At 35.6% G+C, this 21,737-nt stretch overlaps 1 protein-coding gene across 1 annotated transcript in view; it reads right to left on the bottom strand.

Moving 5' to 3' along the window:
* Positions 1-21,737, bottom strand: part of LOC123660359 (monocyte to macrophage differentiation factor) — a 47,523-nt gene that overhangs the window by 6,342 nt on the left and 19,444 nt on the right. Inside the window, exon 3 of the mRNA XM_045595454.1 lies at positions 17,611-17,863. Coding sequence (XP_045451410.1) covers positions 17,611-17,863 — 253 coding nt within the window. The remainder of the gene's footprint in view (positions 1-17,610; positions 17,864-21,737) is intronic.

The raw sequence follows: 21,737 nt of genomic DNA on the forward strand, positions 1-21,737 counted from the left end.
TGTTATGGCAATGAGACTGCACATATACATGGACTAACTTGGACTGCCTTGTTTTATTGTCTTTTGGCAACGAGTAATACCAATAAATACTTAACGACGCGTTGGCGTAGCGGTCATTTGGCCATAGCACTGGCTTTTGCGCTAGCGATCTCGAGTGCGACTCTCGTTCGTGGCAAACATTTGTATTTCTATACAGATGTTTGACGTGAGCTGGGTGTTTGTACTTCTGTATTGTGTATGATTCCGGAACGCGACACAGGAGAAATATCCAACTGGGACTGTTGAGTGAGGCGTTTATTTACTATTATTTGTTTATTACAACTACTTATTATATACTCTAGAGACATTTTGCATTAAAATAAATTCTTTGCTACATACATATTCGAACAAATTAAAAAAGTTTAATTAAAAAAGGGTAAAACGAATCAAACAATAATACAATTAACATCTCGACGTTCGACCTATAAATGTTAGAAGTCGTTTATATACCGAAGTATTTATTTATAAAGATTAATGAACGCTCGGGTCAACTCGAACGGTCGCAATTACTAGCGACCCATTACAGCGAGGGTTGGGTTATTCGTGGCCTCTTTTATGTTCAAGATAAAATAAATAAAAATCTAAATAATGAGAATGTTTGTTATTTTTCCTGTACAATTAATCTGACAAATGCGAGCTTTCATTAAATCCTAAATAGAATTTTTGTTTACCGAACTGTGTTAATGTTATTTTATACAACGATAATTAACTCGAACTATGCTTTCTAAGTTTTAATAGAAAGTAAAAATTTTGAATAGTTTGAACGGTACGGTGTAAAAGGGTTTACGTAGGTAGATATTAGGTACGTTTACTTGATAGGTAGGGTACGGTAGGAAAATTTTCACATTCACGGATGCTGATGCGGATGCAGATGCGGATTATTATTTTGAGCCTAACACCTCGACACACCTGACCGTGATGGCGGATGACAGGTTTTTTTCAAAATATTTTAATCTTATTCTCACAAATGAATTAAAATATTTTTTTTATTTAACTTTTCTTTAATTAAAATAAATAAAAATAGCTTGTCTTTCTTATATTAGCATTTTACGCATATAATGAAGAACATGTTTAAAAACGCAATATAAAAATTTGTGATTTATCTTTATTAATATTACCTTCTCAGCCTCCAACCTATTTCTTATTAACCTAACTCCACTAAATATTGGTTCTTTGGGAGCACTGGCTATTATTTTTTTAAAGACATTAGAGTGGTACATTCCATTTACGAGAAATTTATATTAAATATTTTTTTACATTCGAACTTCATCCGATTATTTTCTTTCAATCATAAAATGAGTTAATCCATACTCCTTGTTGGTGGCGACAATTTTATTAATTTTTTTATACAATATTTAAGTTAAAATATTCATCAACAACATTAATGACTTGGATAAACACAGTAAACACTGTAATAAATTCACAATGAGAATCACATCCACAACTAAAACAAAACTAAGAAAATTCGTAGGATCTTGACACAAATATGTGCCTTTCTTTTCATATAATTTTCATTTCATTATAATTTTTATTCCAATTGGCAATTATATACCGATTGGTTAAGAGATTGCATTTTCCAAGTTTCTTTTAATTTAAACATTAAAATTGTTTTACATGCGACTTCGATATTCGGAAATAAAACATATTCAGTAGCAGTGGCGTACATAAAGTTTTTAGACAGGGTCATCATTACAGCCTATACAGTCCACTGCTGAACATAGGTCTCCACAAGTTTACGCCAAAAATAACGTGAAATCATGTGTTTTGCCCATAGTCACCACGCTGGGCAGGCGGGTTGGTGACCGCAGGGCTGGCTTTGTCGCACCGAAGACGCTGCTGCCCGTCTTCAGCCTGTGTATTTCAAAGCCAGCAGTTGGATGGTTATCCCGCCATCGATCGGCTTTATAAGTTCCAAGGTAGGAGTGGAGCTGTGCTATCCCTTAGTCGCCTCTTACGACACCCACGGGAAGAGAGGGGGTGGCTATATTCTTTAGTACCGTAGCCACACAGTACAGTAGTTAGACAGGGTAAGCAGTCAAAAAAAATTAAAATAAGAACAGCCACACTGCACTTTCTTTCTCGCAATTTTTTCCTAATTTATTTCAATTTTGTTGGGAATAGAGGCTTTTAGATAATTTCAAGAACAGACAAGTAAATTATTGGACACGTAAAGTGCATTTATACTAATAATGCAGGCATACAAATACACGTACAGCAACCAACTGATACCTATCAAACAAATCAGTTACTAGATAGACATAGTGACCTTATAAGGCCGGCACTGATAATTTCGTTTGTGTCAAACATAGGAAATCATTGATAACACTATTAATTAGTTACGAAATTGTATGCTTAATGTAAGTATTTGTTTATTTATTAATAAATGAAAAATTATAACCTCATTATTATTAATGTGTTAAAGTCGATACGCCTAAACAATTTTTAATTTATCTGTTAAATCGAACGTGTTGAATTTCGATGCACTATTTACTTTCATCAAACACACGTACCCGCTACATATTTCACAAATAAACTTATTCATCACTAATATATTAATATTTTCACTAATAACAAGAACGCACAAAAGAAAAATTAAAGTGAATTGTCATAATATTACTCTGTGGAACGTTGCGATTACGCGACCGTGTCAAAAATCACAATTAGTAGTACAAACGGTATCGAATTCAAGACAATTCAATTTGACAGGTTATTCTTAGGCTGTGCCCAAGCTGTGCCTAATTTCGTGGTTGAGCCGACCAATGTTAAAAACACAATACTTTGTTCGTAGTCCATATGACGCGCGCAACATTAAAATTTGTAGGATTATATAATGTCTTACTGTCATTGCTAACATTTACTAGATCGTTCAATAAGTCCCGAGACTAACCTGGAAATGGCGCATATATTAAAAACTCTTTTGATTTTTAAAAAGTACTGGCTATCAATACAAGAATATGTGTCAAATTTTTAAAAATGGAATAATAAAATTATTGATTTTGAAACATTTAAGTGACGCTACGGTTGTAATTTCGATACAATGGAAAAAAACGAGTTTCGCGTGTTGGTAAAACATTGTTTTTTAATGGGAAAAAATACCGTTGAAGCACAGCAATGGCTTATAAAATGTTATGCAGGATCAGCTCCTTCTAAAGCAACCATTTGTCGGTGGTATGCCGACTTCAAACGCGGTCGTATGGACACCAATGATGGGGAACGCTCAGGTCGTCCAAATGAAGCAGTGACTCAACAAAATATTAACCAAGTCCTCAAAATCGTATTGGAAGATCGGAAGGTAAAAGTGCGAGAGATAGCCGAGATAGTGAAGATTTCAGCTGGTAGTGTTTTCACTATTTTACATAAAAATTTGGCCATGAAAAAGCTTTTTTCTAAGTGGGTGCCGCGTTTGCTTACAACTAATCAAAAGTAACAACGTATCAATGATTCAGAGCGATGTTTGGCGCTGATGAATCATAATAAAAAGGATTTTTTACGTCGGTATGTAACAATGGATGAAACCTGGATATACCATTTCACTCCGGAATCCAATCGGCAGGCAGCGGAGTGGAGAGCGGCTGGTGAAAGCCGCCCGAAGCGTCCAAAGACTCAGAAATCGGCCGGTAAGGTTATGGCGTCTATATTTTGGGATGCGCATGGAATACTTTTCATCGACTACCTCGAAAAGGGGCAAAATATAAATAGTGACTATTACATGTGCTTATTGGAGCGATTGAAGTACGAAATTGCGGATAAACGGCCTAACATGAACAAAAAGAAAGTGGTGTTTCACCAGGACAACGCGCCTTGTCACAAGTCCGTGAGAACGATGGCCAAAATTAACGAATTGGGCTTCGAATTGCTTCCTCATCCCCCTTATTCCAGACTTGGAATAAGGGGGATGAGGAAGCAATCCAGACTTGGCCCCCAGCGATTACTGGCTGTTTGCAGACCTTAAAAAAATGCTTCAGGGTAAGAAATTTGACTCAAATAGTGAAGTTATCGCAGCAACGGAGGCTTATTTTGAAGCCAAAGACAAATCGTTCTACACACATGGGATAGAAAAGTTAGAAAAGCGTTGGAGGGACTGTATCGCTCTTGGAGGAGACTATGTTGATGAATAAAAATTAATTTTATAAAAAAGACCTTTTTTTAGTACTTAGTCTCGGGACTTATTGAACCACGTGTTATTATGCGATTATAGGCAGAAGTTTCATAAAAGGCCCGTCGTCGATGCGCACGAAGCGCTAATATCGCATATATGACGGCGGGTTTTTTGGAAGCGGATTTAAATTGAATTATGATTTGTCTTTTTCAAAAATATATATTCAAAAATAATTGTAATGTTCATGTTTTATATATAATTTTTAGTAACATGCCAAGGTAGGCAGTGCCTTTCTGCCTGTATGAAATGCACGCTACGGTTCAGTAGAAAGTAGAACTTCCGCATTTGTCTACTATTCGGATAAGTTTTTTTGGAGAACAGTTGGTTAATTATGTCATAAAGTACCTTTTTGTTTGTCTTGTTGTGTAATATTTATAGAGGAAAAAATAAATAAAACACAAGTTACGAAACAATAATCCGTTACGTACACAGTATATTAATACTTCTTGTCCTTGTAAGTGCATAAATATAACTGCATTAAACGTAATATTATGCGTACGTTAGTACTACCTATGTCTATCGTGGCTTTACACGCTTATTTTGAATGCGATATAAAACTACAAAATATTTTTGTTTTGTAGCTACTTGTTATTGTATAGACTATCTAAAAGCCTAGTTACATAACTAAAATGGGCAAAAAAATTTATCATGAAGGATGTACCTATATACGTACAGCCTACATATAGGGGTGTATTTACTACATCTTCTTGAATAATAATGATGATCATATTAAATAACAAGCTACTTATACACACACGTTTCAATGAACATGTGTTTTACACGTATAATTGCTTAGAAATTATTCACAGTTAATAATAAAGTAAAAAGAAATATTTTGTGAGCCTAAATGTTCTTGTATTTAATGTTTTTTTTTTTTTTTGAAGATTACTATTGAAAAATTATGCTCACTCACATACTTAGAAATATCAGTAGAAAAAAAAAAATACAGTCGAATTGAGAACCTCCTCCTTTTTTGGAAGTCGGTTAAAAATAGAGCGTGTGCTTAAGACCGCACGGCATAAGTGAAAGCTTCATTGGCAATCCATACCAATAATAACTATTAAATTAATATTGAAAAGTATTACGTATTAATTGAATATATTAAACACAGCGACACAACAGCGTACACTCCAGCTGCCAGGGCAAATGGTTCGGTCGCTGCACTATCTGCTGTCCATACAACACAGCCCACATTACAGAGTGCAGCAGTTGCACAATCCAGCATTCCAAAAAATCCAATTGCGAGGTCACTGCAGGCTGTCCCTAAACTGCTGCGGAGACTTCTTGGGAGGGCAAAAACACCGACAACGTCTCAACACACCACCCTGTACGCGACGTTTGAAGAGCTAATTAGAGAAAGAGGAGAACGTGGCGACCCAAGTATAAGGACGCGGGGTGTAGCCCTTTTCATGAGTGACACCGCAGAAAAAATAGGTATCAGTTTCTGTCGCTCGGAGAGTTCGGATCGAGTGACGGTGTCGCCGGGACTCACCCTGCTCTTAAAAGGGAGTACCGCAAAAACGAGCATTAAGCGTGACAAGATTGATGCTCTGGACTTGCGGATGGTGAGTGGCTCGGACTATCGATGCGTACAGCTGCAAGAAAAGGTTATCGTACTGTTCGAATGGGGCGAGGAGACCCCATTCGCGCGGGCATGCACAATACTCTCAAAACTCTGCGGAGAAGGCCAAGACAGTGGCCCGCGAAAAATTAGTGTGGATGCCATGAGGACCGGCTTCTTTAAAGGGGACATAACAAATTACTATGGATGCCTAATAGCATCAGAAAGGCACGAGATCATAGTATATGAAGACAGGGGGGAAGATCTGAGTTTCCTGAAAGTAGAAATTAAGCCATCGTCCCCAGTTGAGGGGCCGGTTTTCAGTGAGCTACCAATGAGTGAATCCGAACGCCTACAACTGATAATAGCAGCACAGAGATCACACACCACTTCCATGACCAATAACAGTGAGCGGACTTTCGATACCCACTTGGTGGCACTGCAGAATTCCATCCACAGATTGGTCTCTCCAATAAAGACGACGTTTAATTCGTATCGCCGCGCGCCTCGACCTTCAACATCGACGGACCGACAGGCTATAGCTCTAAGGGAGTTTCTAAAGGTTGACCATCTAGGAAAACCGGTTAAGCCGAAAACTCACCGAACTAGGGCCGATAAGGGACAAGTAACCCCGCCCAGGCTAAGACCGACATCGAACCCGCTAGACCATGCTGTTAACGCAATGGTTGAATTCCTAGCCATAGTAAAAGCCAATCGAGGAGTCAACTTGGCCACATGCAAAAAGATCTTGGAGGCCCATCAGCGAGGCAGCGAAGGTCTGCTAATGGTGCTGCTCGATGGGGCAGAGGCAGCCATATATAATAACGACACGTCCCAGGTTATCAAAGGACACATGTCAGGAAAATATATGGCAGCCTATAGCGGCACGGGTGGTTTTGTGGGCACGGCCGAGGCTGCGGGGCGGGAAAACACGTCACCAAAATTTTTAACACCTGCGAGGGACCCGGTTTTGGTGGTTGCCAAGTGCACGAGAGTAATGCTGGATGACAGGATGCTTGAGATGGCAAAATCCATTTCAGTTGATCTTGACGTCGACGCGGGCCTCGTGGGCTGGCAATTGCCGAAGCTGGAGTGGATAAACGGGGTACCTGGGTGCGGAAAAACGAGAATGTAGAAATAGTAGTTACCACGACGGTCGAAGCTGCCAAAGATCTTAAAGAGAAACTAGCCCGCCGCTTTGGCGACAAAATCAGGTCTAGGGTACGTACTATGGCCTCCATTTTAACAAATGGATTCAAAAAGGGCACGAAATGTAACCGTTTAACGGTGGACGAAGCCCTTATGAACCATTTTGGAGCTATAGTAATGGCGGCTCGGCTTTCGGGGGCAAACGAAGTTGTTCTCATCGGAGATGTCAACCAGTTGCCTTATATAGACAGAGAAAATCTGTTCGAAATAAGGTACTGTAGACCTTACCTGACAATCAACATCTCACGTGAGTTGTCCTGCACATACCGGAGTCCCATGGACGTTGTATATGCCATCTGCGAGGTATATATAAACATGTACTCGTCAAGTCCCACCATCCACTCCCTCAGAATGAATGGATACACTGGCGCGCCAATACCAAAACTTCAAAAGGACACCCTATACTTGGTCTATACGCAGGAGGAGAAAAAATTCCTGATGGACCAGGGATACGGTGCTGGAGAGGGATCGCGCGTCATGACCATTCATGAAGCACAAGGGCAAACCTACAGCGAGGTCATCATCGTCCAGACAAAGACCGAGAGGCTACAAATTCACGATAGTGTGCCTCATGCGGTAGTAGCGTTAACAAGACACACTAACACCTGTGTCTACTACACTGACGACGGTGATGACGCAATCGGCACGTTCGTTAGCCGAGCGCTGGGTGCCTCGACAAAAACAATCTTGTAGCACAACCTTAAAAGAACCATCCACAAGCGTGATATGTCGTTGGCAAGGGCTCTGCTCAAGATGCTGGGATCAGGCGTGGCTCATGATATAGAAATAAGAAAGTAGATATATAGATATATAAATACTTATATCCTTTTGGTTTATCAAATAGTTACAAATAGCAGTTATTTTGCATGTTGATATATTTATTTAAATTTTAGTTAAGCTAAGTTTGATTATTAATATTATCTCAACTTTACAATTTATATAAATTTGATTGATGACCTTTTTAAATGAATTTTATTATTAACAGGTAGTATCTTTACTTTTAATTTTTTATGCGAAGTAATTTTAATTATACTTGCTACACGGCATTAATATATTGTGGAATGTTGTGTACCCCGTGATGGGATACATATGAGATAATAATGTAATAGTGAATTATATATAATGTTCCATATGTATTTTGTGTATGTACCTATAAAATAAAATAAATAAATAGATAAATAAATAATTATGTAGTGAAATTTAAGTAAATAACAGAAATAGATAACTTATACATAGATAAACAAATAATAACTATATAAAAAATAATATATATATATATATATATATATATATATATAAGAAAAAAAAAACCTTACTAACAGTAACATAGGTTAAGTGTACATTGTAAGTAGAACATAAGTGTACATATATGGTAACTAGGAAATAAGTGTACATATATGATAACTAGGCAAATAAGTGTAAATATAGACATAGATAAGAAAAATAATAATGTTAGAAATTAGAAAGCAATTATGTGTATACTTCTGCATAAACAGTATTTAGTAAGGAAAAAAAAAACCGTCGGCGTCGGACCACGTCCTAGTTTTACTAGGCAGTAACACAGGACTGCCGATCTGTAGTATAATAAGTAGAAAAATCGCCTGTAGTATTATAATGCATGCATGATAAACAAAGGCACGGGCATTTTGAGCCCGTGGATCAAAATTTATAAATAAAAAAAAAAAAAAAACAGCGTACACTCGGCAGACCCGAGTTCACCCGATCGAGCCTTTTCATCTCAGAGCGAACCTAGAGAAACCTAGGAAAAAATGTGTGTGCGGTATGCCAAAAGAAGTTTTCACTTCAATAAAAATGTGAATACAAATAACGCAAGCGTAGACTACTTGAGAGACATACATGCAGGAAAAACGAATGGAAGGGTTTTTATTAGAGTTTAGGTAGCTGTAATTTTTATCAATGTCTGGTGATTTTCTTTTTGCAGCACGCAATTGCTGCATGAAATTGTTTTAACTGTCATGGTGGTTGTGTAACTTAAAATCTGGTATAGGTTTCATCTTAATACACCTAATAGTGGAATTATTAATATTATTGGAGAGGGTTGGAAAGTTACATACAATTAATGATACAGACGAAGTCACGAGTAAGCAGTCGCTAATAAAATAAAACTTACTCAAATGACAAACTAAAAATGACAATTTTCCCAAAAAGCCATAATGTTACAAAGCGTACCGATACTTTTTCTTTACGTTCATTACCTATCGACATTCAAGTTACGAAAAATATTTTCTGCGCGAAGATTTTCCATATGCCATAAAAATTTAATAAAATTGAAAGATTTATTGCTTCACGATTCAACGTTAAGGAAATGCAACGATTTTACATTTGATAACATTTAATATTTATTATTTCATAACACTAGCTATTTGCTACTGCATTTCATGAGAACAATATATAAAATTGATAATATAAATTACTAATTATGCACTTTAAATAGGAAAACTTTAATGTTAAATAATATTTTAAAATGATTAGTAAAATTAAATTACTAATTAATATCAATAAAACTAAATTATACATATAGGCAAAAGAATAGAATTTAATAAAATTTTCTTAATTTTAATTGGTAACGATCCGAAAATCTTTTATACAGAACTTACCAGCCCCTTAAGCCCCATGAAAATTAAGTTAAAAAAAAAACTTTACTATTGAGCCTTATAGTAAAAAGTAACCACGATCAAAGTTTTATATTTTACCTCCTGTATATTTGGTTGTGTAATGGTGAACGAGGCAAACAAATTTTTATGTTGTAAGACTGGTAATACACGTAATACGTAAGTGACTTTGTGTGCGTGCGCTATAATTTCGCATTTTTAAAACGGTCGCTAGAACATTTAAAGACAAGTTTCTTATCAGTAGGTATTGGGCTTCTACAAAAAATTGGAACGTCTATGAATGATAGAAGGTCAGAATAGTCTCACAGGACAGGTCCCATTCCCAAATCTTAATGAATACAGTCTCTCAATCTACGTAGTTTTTAAGATGCGCGTACAAAAGCAAATTGTGTAAAGATTTTATCTATTTAGATTAGAGTCTAACTAATTAACGTCTAGTTCGAGTAACATTTGACTTTAATAAAGTATTTTATTTATCAGACGCCCCGCGCGGTTTTCCTACATTTAGGTATAGTTTCTATTCCACTTGTATTTATATTGTCAATATATTTTATAAACCCAAATTCATTATGATAAAGGACATTTCGAAATTACACATTAAAACTAAAAGCATGATAACATTGTATTAAAAATTTCGGATAGAAGGAAAAAATTTGAAGTCAAAACCACACAAAACACCGACCAAAAGAAAAATTATAAGTATCTAATAAGTGGAAAAAGTTGTTTCTTTAAACGGTCCGAAAAAGTTAATGTTCACTATACACTATAATAGTCCACTAAAAATGCGAAGTAAAAAAGCTCAATTTTTTTATATAAAGGTTTGACCTCGTACGGCTATAAAACTTCACGTTACAACTCGTAAACGAGGCATTAACTATAAACATCAACGCGGTTGATTGAAACCGCACGATAAATCAAATTTTAAACAACAAATTCAATTTATTTTTAAGCACACGAATTGAATAAAGCTGGAAAAGGAATGGACGTTTTATTTATTAAAAATTAACTAAATCCACGGGCTCTAAATTACTCACACCTTCTCCAAACACATTATGTTTATCGTACGGGATTTGTTTGGTAAGAGTACATATCGCACCTTTAATAAAACAAAGATGTAACTCAAAATTTGTGGATTTGGAGATTTTACAACCAAACGTGTCTTCGTCGCGTAAAGAATAGGTAGACTTCGACTCCGGCGTTTTAACTATAAGATACAGAGAGATACGCGATTGTTGCTCTCTTTTCTATCAACTGGAGCTGACAAGTCAGTTCTTATAAAGTGGCGTGATTCAGAGATGCACCGGCAGTGAGCGTAGATTGAAGTTCTGTCGTTTTGAATAACATCAAATAATTCGATATTGGATTAAAAGGTAAATATGGAATATTTTATTATTTAAAAATAAAAAGATAATTTTTGTTATACTTCATTCTCTCAGAAAACGCATTTGATGACGATGTGATGACATTTGGATTTACTTCGTTTTAGTTTTAAAAATTGACAAATTTTATAAAGTTAACGCCTAACACTTCAGTTTTGTTTGAAATATATGCCTTAGTTGTTGGAGTAATTGATTAAGTATCACTTTATTGTAATAAATAAGGCTGTTTATAAAAGTTACTTTTGTTTACTTCTTTTTATTATTTAGAATGACAAAAGATAAGTAAAAACTTTCAACATTAATTCCCTTTTCGTGTAAAAGTTAAGAATAACTTGTAACTGTTATGCTTATTTGTATAGGTTTTGAAAATTGTGTCGTCTTAGAGCTCACAATTTTTTTTAAGTTTAATACCACAATCAGAAACTGAACACCACAATGAAGAGTTACAGCGTATCGAGCGTAAAAGTTATAAGATAAACATAATAGTGTAATAAGTTATAATTTTTTTTTTCATCTGATTACTGTAATAAATGTGAAAGTTTATGAGGATGACGCTATGGATGGATGTTTGTTACTCTTTTACGGCAAAACGACTGAATAGATCATTGTCATTCAACAATCCTGCTACTTTGACGTTAAATAATTATGATTATTATTCATCCCTAAAATATACTACAGTATTATCAATTATTGTTATTTTAGACTAAAGAAGTTATGCAGGTTGAAGAGGAAAATCAACAAAACACATATATCTCCAGAGCCCAAAAAGGTAACTGAAGAGCTGACAAAAATGATGACACCGACTCAATATTTTACTGTCACTTATGAGTTGATGAGAAAAATGACACCTAAATAATACTAGCCATTTACAGTCCTCTAGTTCGTCTTCAAGATCATCTTCATCTAGTTCCGATTCATCTAGCTCATCATCGTCAAGCTCTTCTAGCTCATCATCATCCAGTTTTTCAAGCTCCAATAGTTCAATGCCTACCCAAAACCCTGCCCCACAAAACGTTACAACGGATTGTAAAGAAAAGACGTCTTACACCAATTCACCACAAAATAGTGAGAGGCAGCAAATTCAGCTGAGAGAGCGACGAAATTAAAATAGTGTGGCCAGTTACAATATTTCTCCAGCATACACAGATCTAAGTGAGGTCGACCTGAGTGACGACGATCCACTGTAGATTTTAATACGTTGTTTAATAAGCCTATCAACAGAAGAAATTTTATGTTTGAAAATCAAAGTTCTTCTGACTCTGACTGCAATAATAAACCAAATATTTGTCAGTCAGTTCAGCCTATTGCAATGCACTGCTGGACATAGGCCTCCCCAAGTTCGCGCTAGACATCCCGGTTTTCCGCAATCCTCATCCAGCTTACATCGGCAATCTTACGTAGGTCGTCGGCCCAACGGGCCAGAGGACGTCACACACTGTGTTTGCCAAGACGCGGTCTCTACTCCAGGACGCGTCTGCTCCAACAGCCACCGGTCCTGCGACACAGATGACCAGCCCACTGCCACTTCAACTTGCTAATTCTGTGGGCTATGTCGGTTACTTTCGTTCTCTCGCGGTAGTCTCGTTTCTAATCCTATCTTTGAGGGAAACCCCAAGCATGGCCAGATCCATTGCACGTTGAGGGACTTTATATTTGTGGACTAGTCCCTTTGTCAGTGTCCATGTGTCGGCTCGGTATGTTAACACAGGCAGGACGTATTGCTCGAAGATTTTTGTCTTCAAGCATTGCGGAATCTTCGAAGTGAAGACTCGACGAAGCCTACCAAATGCCGCCCAGCCCCACCGAATCCTCCTATCGGCCTCCTTCTCAAAGTTGTTGCAGTCTAGTTGGATAGTATGGCCTAAGTAAATATAATCCTGAACAACTAAGAGAAGGGTAACATCGACCGATACCTGTCTCGATATGACTTGGTTGTTAGACATAACTTTCGTTTTGTCCAAGTTCATACAGAGAACGACACGTCGGGAGGACTCGTTTAGACCGGCTAGCATTTGGCCTAACTCATCTAACGTGTCCGCGAAGATGACGATATCGTCGGCGAAACGAAGGTGAGAGATGTATTCACCGTTGACGTTGATATCCTCCAGCGCAGTGGTAAACAGTTTCGGTGATATTACATCTTGCTGTCTTACCCCACACCGCAGGGAAATAGGTCTTGTTCTCTGGTCCTGGACTTGAACGGTCATCGTTGTTGCGTCGCACATACATCTCAGTACCACGATATATCGCCAGTCGATATGACATCTCTGCAGGGAGTCCAGGACAGCCCAGGTCTCGACAGAGTTGAAGGCTTTCTCGCAGTCCACAAATTCCATACACAGCGGCTGATTATATGTCTCTGTCTTTTGAATAATCTGCCGAACAGTATGGATGTGGTCTACGGTGTTGTAGCGATTTCGAAACCCAACCTGCTCTGGTGGTTGGGATTCGTCGAGTCTTATGGCGAGACGATTCGAAACTACCCTCGAAAACAGCTTATATACGTGACTCAGAAGTGAGATCGGTCTGTAATTCTTCAGCAGAGACTTAACGCCTTTCCTAAAGAACAGCACCACCACACTTCTGGACCACAACTCCGGTGTAGTACCTCGGTGGATGTCAGTGTTAAAGAGTCTTGTCAAGTCTTTTAGGGCAGGACGCTCTGCGGATTTAAGAAGCTCAGTTGTACAAATATGTGTGGGGGCCGCAAAAGGTCACTAAGCGTTGAAAAATGGCATCAAATTAGAGCAAAACGGCTCAGAAACATAGGCCAATCATATACGTCAGTGTCAAAAGCTCGTAAACAAATCCAGCTCGTTTTATAAAAGATACATGTACCGAAAAATGTAAATTCAAATGTGCAGAAAATATTGATTCCGACGGTATTTAACTTAGGGTTTCACCAACCAAAAAAAGGTCAGTGTGATCTATGTGTATCATATGATAATTCAAACAATGAGAAAAAACAAAATGATAGACAATATAAGAAAGAAGAGACTGCTGATTTTTATACTATTTACTAGCTGACCCCGCAAACGTTGTTTTGCCATATATGTTATTAATCCCCTTAATCCCCCCCCCCTTTTAACTTAGGGGTATGACAAATAGATGTTGTTCGATTCTCAGACCTACCCGATATGCACACAAAATTTCGTGTGAATCGGTCTAGCCGTTTCGGAGGAGTTTAACTACAAACACCGCGACACGAGAATTTTATATATTAGATTATTTGTGGCTAGTAATTATTTGTGATTTTAGGAGATATTTACTGGAGACTAATTGTACCTAATTCTTATAATAGTATATAGCTTTTGTTTTGTTTAAAAAACAATATTTGTAGCCATAAAGAGATATATAAATATCAGATGATTCATAAAAATTTGTTTAATTTAAAAAAAAGGTGATAAATTTCAGTTTTCGTTTTATAAAAAAATGATGCATTAGTACATACAACGTCATAATTACAATTAAATAATCATAAAATGAAATATTGTGATTTATTTTTAAAACTTTTTGTTATGTTTTAATACTAAAGAGATTTTTTTTTAAATACTACCTAAAATATTAAGTAATTTTTGGCATAAAGAGATTTAAGTCGGAACTTTTTTTTCATCTCCATTTTACAGCTATTATAGATTTTAATACAGTTGTTTTTCTATTATTCTATAAATCTCTGTACTTTAAACTACTGATATCAATACTAAAAGTCATTAAGAGCATTACAAATAATTGGTAATTTTTAATCAAACACAATGCGGAAAAAGTGCTAAACTTCAAACGCCAATTCCCACAAATTGCGATTTTTGAGTTACATCTTTGTTTTATTAAGGGTGCGATATATGGAGTTTATAAAGAAGAACTTCATTCCCTGCTTTTCTTTACAATTGTAACATTTTTTAAAATAATACCCGTTACCAATGACTTAAGCATAGTAATAGTGGTGATGACCATTAAATAGTTTTCAAGTACCTACATAGGTTTATACTTTACACCTGTATCTTCTGTCTTAGTCGCCTCTTACGACACCCACGGGATGAGAGGGGGTGGCTATATTCTTTATTACCGTAGCCGCACAGCATATCTCCTGCTAACGAATACCAATACGGTCCAACAGGTCCTAGAGACCTAGCTCTATATTTCATTATAAATGTCTTAAAACTGAATAGCTTTATAAATCTTTTTTATTTTTTATGTTATTTGACACATAGACCCACCATATTCTATATTATAGATGTAGCGAGTTCATCAAATTTTCTTAATAGCATATTAAATTGCTTAGAGGGTTCTTGGCCTCCCTGTAGTCTTTAATCACGAACGTGAATCTTTATTAAACCATAAACCACAAAGCTGGCACATGAGCTCACTTTAATATCGTTATTACTTTGTAATTTTGATGAATCCTTAACGCAATTTCCAATTTCATAATTGTAATATACATATTTAGACACGTATATTTTATAACAAAATAACACATCAGTTTTATGAAGGATAAATATTTATTTAGAGCATTCTATATCTTTTTAACGTTTTAATATAATCAAGTAATCAAGAGCGATTAATGGCTTGAAATTTTATATTTAAAGAATTGGTACAAGGCAGGGTTAGCTCATATTATATTTAAGATTAGTTGTGCCCGCGACTTCGTCTGCTTGGTATTAAAAAAATTATTGTTCAGTTCCCACTTACAAAATAAATAAATTTCAAAAATAAAAGTAGCCTAAGTTACTCCTTATTACATCAGCTATCTGCCACTGAAAGTCCCGGCAAAATCGGTCCAGCCGTTTTAGAGATTAGCCGGAACAAACAAACAGACAGACAGACAGACTAAAATTGTAAACAATGTTATTTTGGTATTATATGTACCGTGTATACATCTATATGCATTTAGTAATAAGCGGTTATTTTTATATTACAAACAGACATTTCAAATTTATTTATTTGTATAGATTATCTATAATATAAAAATGAGTCGCTGAATGTGTTGCTAAGCGCAAAACTCGAGAACGGTTGGACCGATTTCGCTAATTCTTTTTTTAAAATATTCCTTGAAGTACGAGGATGGTTCTTACAGAGAGAAAAATTCTAAAAAAAAAATTTAAATTTTCTGAAAAAGTCTAAAAACAACACTTTTCTATACTCCCATACAAAAGATTTGTGATAATACTTAAAAGTCAATTTGAACTTTAATACCATACGATAAAGTTTGTGTTAGGCGATACGAAGTTCGCCGGGTCAGCTAGTAAATTATAAATATAACAAGAAACATGCCTATGTGTCATTCTAGTCATCTACGTCGACATGTATTAGAATTAATCAAGCCCAAAAGCATGTGCCAACGAAATATACGTTCTTAAGTCTATATACTCGTATATACCATTCCCTAAATCTTCATCCAAATTTCTAGATCTGTATTTAAACATCAGTTTTTGTAGAAAAACTTTAAGGGAAATTTCAAAGCAATTTTTCTCACTTAAGACTCGCTTCGTTTGCTAAAAGTTTGCCCTACAATGTAGCGAAAAGACGACATGTGACAGACGAAGGTACTTTATAAATAGCTCTCTCTCGGCTGCAAGTTTTGCCGTCAACTTGCCGCGCTGTTTGTACCGGGTAGGTAATATGGAGTTATTTTGTTGTTTAACTTTAGATTTTTAGCTGATTTAATACCTATGTAAGAATTATTTTTAAAAGTTTCACAATGTTCTTTTGAATATACCGTACCTATGTGAAATAATGTAACGATCAAAACATTGATAGCCATTTTTAAACTTGATATTAGATGTAAGATATAAATAATGTAGTTTTTGTGTGGTTTTTTTGCTGATACATATTTTTTATTTATTCTGTTAATTTTTGTATAATAAATTTAAATTATGCGTATTGCGTATGTTACTATGATTATGTGAACTTATAATTTATGCAATCTATTATTTTTTTTCTTTTGTAACCAAACGGACATCAGCAGAGGATTAATTATATCTTAATTCATTCCATATTTTTATGAAATCGCTTTTAATTCAGAAAAATAATGTCAGAAATATTTACAGGCGAACTCAAACAATAAAGGTGCGTCATGCGTAAAATAAAAAATAGTTTCTAAGTCATGAAACAGATGTAACATACCTACGTGTAGGCGTAGTTGCCACTTAGGTACATCTTATCTACACATTCATATAAAACTATCTACCCTTACATAAACTTAACAATCTACAACAAAACAATCTACCCTTAAACAAACAAGGTTTAAGTCTAAAAGGGTATGTAGTACCTACCGTAAGATTATATGCATTTACTAGAGCTGAGGCATTATTTACTGGTGCTATAAAATAAATAAAATTTTGTCCCAGTTGGACGCCCTCAAACTGTCGTCACCGATCTTTTTGTTAATTGTTTATAATGATTAATAATGCCCAAATTAGTTCATTATGGTGATGTAAGTTTAACTAGTAATAACAATTCCATTGTCGTGGAAACGGTTTCTATAAAAACACGTTCATAGAAGCAGAGAAATACGCAAAGAGAGCAAGATGCAAGTGCAAGATTCGCAGTATGAGCCCCACATATATTGCAACAAAGGAATAGGTGTATTCAGCCGCATGCAAGGACTTAAGCGTTTAAAGATAGAGGACATACGTTTGACGTGACAATGATCACCGCGGGCCCCAGTCCCATTATCAAGTACAGCAACAACTCCAACATCTTGTACCGCTCGTGGAATATCTGCTGATAGGTGATCCCGAGGACTGCCAGCAGCCAGATCGCCCAGCGTAGCTCCCTTAGCATCCAGCACGACAGCGTGCCCACGGTCAGCCAGGGGAAGTAGGAACTCGCGATGAATATATAGATCATGGCGCGGTCGCATCGGTGCAGGAACTGTTTCATTTTACTGCAAAATTAGTAACCTTTTAGCGTAATGCATTGTTGCCGAGTTCGAAGCGGTGAACGGTGAAACGTTGGGAGATAGAAGGAATTTTGTTTTAGGTTTGATCATAATTATAACGTGTGCCAATTTACGTTACGAGTTATTGTGAAATTATTTAACTTTTATGAGCGATACAACAATATTTTAGTAGCCTTAAGTTAAAAAGTTATAATGCTGTTCTAAAATATACCTATTCATGACTAGCATCGCAACGGCCATAGCACTGGTTTGTGGATGTGGCGCTGGCGGTTGCGGGTTTGATTCCCGCACATGAAAACATTTGTATTGGCCATACAGATGTTTGCCGTGGTCTGGGTGTTTGTGCAGTCCTTGTGGGTCTACCCACCGTGCCTCGGAGAGCACGTTAAACCGTCGGTCCCGGTTGTTATCATGTACACTTGATAACGATTATTACGCTTAGTAAGGAATATGGATATATTCGCCAACCTGCATTAGGCAGCGTGGTGGATTAGGCTCAGGTCCTTCTCCGACATGGAGAGGAGGAAAGGAAAGAGAAAGAGGCCTATGCCTAGCAGTGGGATATTACAGGCTGAAACTGTTATAAAATTTGTCACTCTAAATTAGTCAAGTAATAATTATTTAAAGACAGTTTTATGTAATTAGTACACAAGTAATACAACGTAAGTAGACAAAAAAAATTAACAAACGGACTAGTTGTCACTACGATTTTCGAGGGTTTCCCTCGATTTCTCTAGGATTCCATCATTAGATCCTGGTTTCCTTATCATGGTGTCACATTTGAGTATACATACACATGGTATCTCCTTTCAAAAAAAAAAAAAGAATTATCAAAATCGGTTCATAAACGACTAAGTTATCCCCGAAAATATATAATATATATACGGTCGAATTGAGTAACTTCCTCCTTTTTTGAAGTCGGTTAAAAACAAAATCGCTTGCCGCTGTCTGTCCCTATGTACGCTTAGATCTTTAAAACTACGCACCAGATTTTGATGCGCATTTTGTTAATAGATATTTTATTCAAGAAGAAGGTTTATGTGTATAATACATGCATAATAATTATTAGCACGCTAATAACGCTACAAAAACTTTGTGAGGAGGAAAGGAAAGAGAAAGAGGCCTATGCCTAGCAGTGGGATATTACAGGCTGAAACTGTTATAAAATTTGTCACTCTAAATTAGTCAAGTAATAATTATTTAAAGACAGTTTTATGTAATTAGTACGGTGCAAATAATTCAATCAACATTCAAATACCTAATATAAACCCTATTAAATAACAAGTACTACCTATTGATGATAATCCAGTTAATGAATGATCAATATCATCAGTAGTAAATGAAAATGTATTGACTTATTGGGTTAGTATTACATTGCACAATGTTAGGCGACTTAGAGCCACGGCGTCTTCGGCGGGCCTTCAAGAAATAGTATGTTTATCGCAATACTCAAATTACAGTTTCAAATTTGAAATGAGTAATGTACCTATTATTTGTTATGATATACCTAAATTATAATGAACAAATAATAATATCCGATATCTCTCATTGTTCCCGTAACGTTTAATGTCACACGATTAGATAAATATGGAAAGATAAAATGACTATTCAGTAATGTTGAATACAATAATTGATTATGGAAATAAACTAATTATTATAATATTATATATTATTTGTAATATTTATGATTAGCGGATGACCGTAACAGTTATTATAATGATGCCCCAGGTTAGAGTGACAGAGAATTGCAAATTATGAAATGTCTAGGTATTTATTATGTTCGATAATTACACTAAACAATGGTTCATTTTATTTACAGTATTGCTGCCATTTTGTTACAATAACAAGCATTTGTTAAGACCATTTCTTATTTTCTTTATTAGAAAATTTCATCGATGCTAAGCCGGGCGGGCTGTGTGTACCCTATACGAGTGGGAACCTAAATAGATTGTTGTTTACATTTAACACTGAGTTTGATTTGAAACATGGGCTTTATAAAAACCGTTAGTTTTTCAGGCTTTCTTCCCAACTGTATAAACAAAACTTGTACCAGTGGAAACGAGAATGGGCGGTTTAATTATGATTAAATTCAGTTAAGTTGAACGATTATTTTAACCACGCCAATCTTGTGATCGCGCTATCACTCACGTAATAGAAACCATACATTCATACTCAACGGCTCCCAGAAGTATAAACCTACTTACATATAAACTCTCAGACAGTAAATAGCTTTATGGTCAATAAAATTTGTCCCAATAGACTCAGTTTTTGTCCGATAACATGACCTCCTGTTTACTATATGGTATACATGGCCTACACACATTATCCTAATCACTACATAGTATATAATTTTTTGCTTGCAAACGAAAAAAAAAACCGACTTCAAATTACATAGACAAGTAATACAACGTAAGTAGACAAAAAAAATTAACAAACGGACTAGTTGTCACTACGATTTTCGAGGGTTTCCCTCGATTTCTCTAGGATTCCATCATTAGATCCTGGTTTCCTTATCATGGTGTCACATTTGAGTATACATACACATGGTATCTCCTTTCAAAAAAAAAAAAAGAATTATCAAAATCGGTTCATAAACGACTAAGTTATCCCCGAAAATATATAATATATATACGGTCGAATTGAGTAACTTCCTCCTTTTTTGAAGTCGGTTAAAAACAAAATCGCTTGCCGCTGTCTGTCCCTATGTACGCTTAGATCTTTAAAACTACGCACCAGATTTTGATGCGCATTTTGTTAATAGATATTTTATTCAAGAAGAAGGTTTATGTGTATAATACATGCATAATAATTATTAGCACGCTAATAACGCTACAAAAACTTTGTGAGGACAGATGATTTTTAATCTTTGACGTACCTAAATATTATTAAACCAATAGAATATATATATATATATATAGAGAGAAATTAAATTATTTTCTTATATTATATGTACTGTTTACGCTCACTTTTGTAAAGAAATAATTGTGTTTGCTCGCAAACGAAAAAAAAACCGACTTCAATTACATCGACGAGTAATACAACGCAGATCGACGAAAAAATAGTCAAGTAACAACGCATTATCAAAGATTACTCAAAAAGTAGTTATCAGATCTCTATGAAATTTAAATGTGACTACATGATAATCATCGGCTTTCGATTAAATTAAAAATCATTAAAATCGGTACACCTAATAAAAAGTTATTGCGGATTTTCAAGAAGTTCCCTCGGTTTCTCTGGGATCCCATCATCAGATCCTGGTTTCCTTATCATGGTACTAAACTAGGGATATCTTCTTTCCAACAAAAAAGAATTATCAAAATCGGTACACCTAGTAAAAAGTTATTGCGGATTTTCAAGAGTTTCCCTCGATTTCTCTAGGATCCCATCATCAGATCCTGGTTTCCTTATCATGGTACTAAACTTGGGATATCTCCTTTCCAACAAAAAAAAGAATTATCAAAATCGGTACATTCAGTAGAAAGTTATGCGGTATAATAACAACGTAGGTCGACGAAAAAAGCGTCAAGTAAAAACGCATTATTAGATATAGCTCGAAAAGTAGTTGTTAGATCGCAAATAAATTTAAATGGGACCAATTGGCACACACCACCTTTCGATTAAAAGAAAATTTGTTGAAATCGGTCCACCCAGTCAAAAGTTCTGATGTAACATACATAAAAAAAAAAAAAAAAATACAGTCGAATTGAGAACCTCCTCCTTTTTTGGAAGTCGGTTAAAAATCGGCAACTATAGTACTCGGTAAATTTATAAGACTTATATTGTCTATATAAGTAAAAATGAATGGAATAACATACACATAATTTCAGCCTATTATAGTCCACTGCTGGACATAGGCCTT

This window comes from Melitaea cinxia, chromosome 15 (assembly GCF_905220565.1).
Source record: "Melitaea cinxia chromosome 15, ilMelCinx1.1, whole genome shotgun sequence".
Lineage (NCBI taxonomy): Eukaryota > Metazoa > Arthropoda > Insecta > Lepidoptera > Nymphalidae > Melitaea > Melitaea cinxia.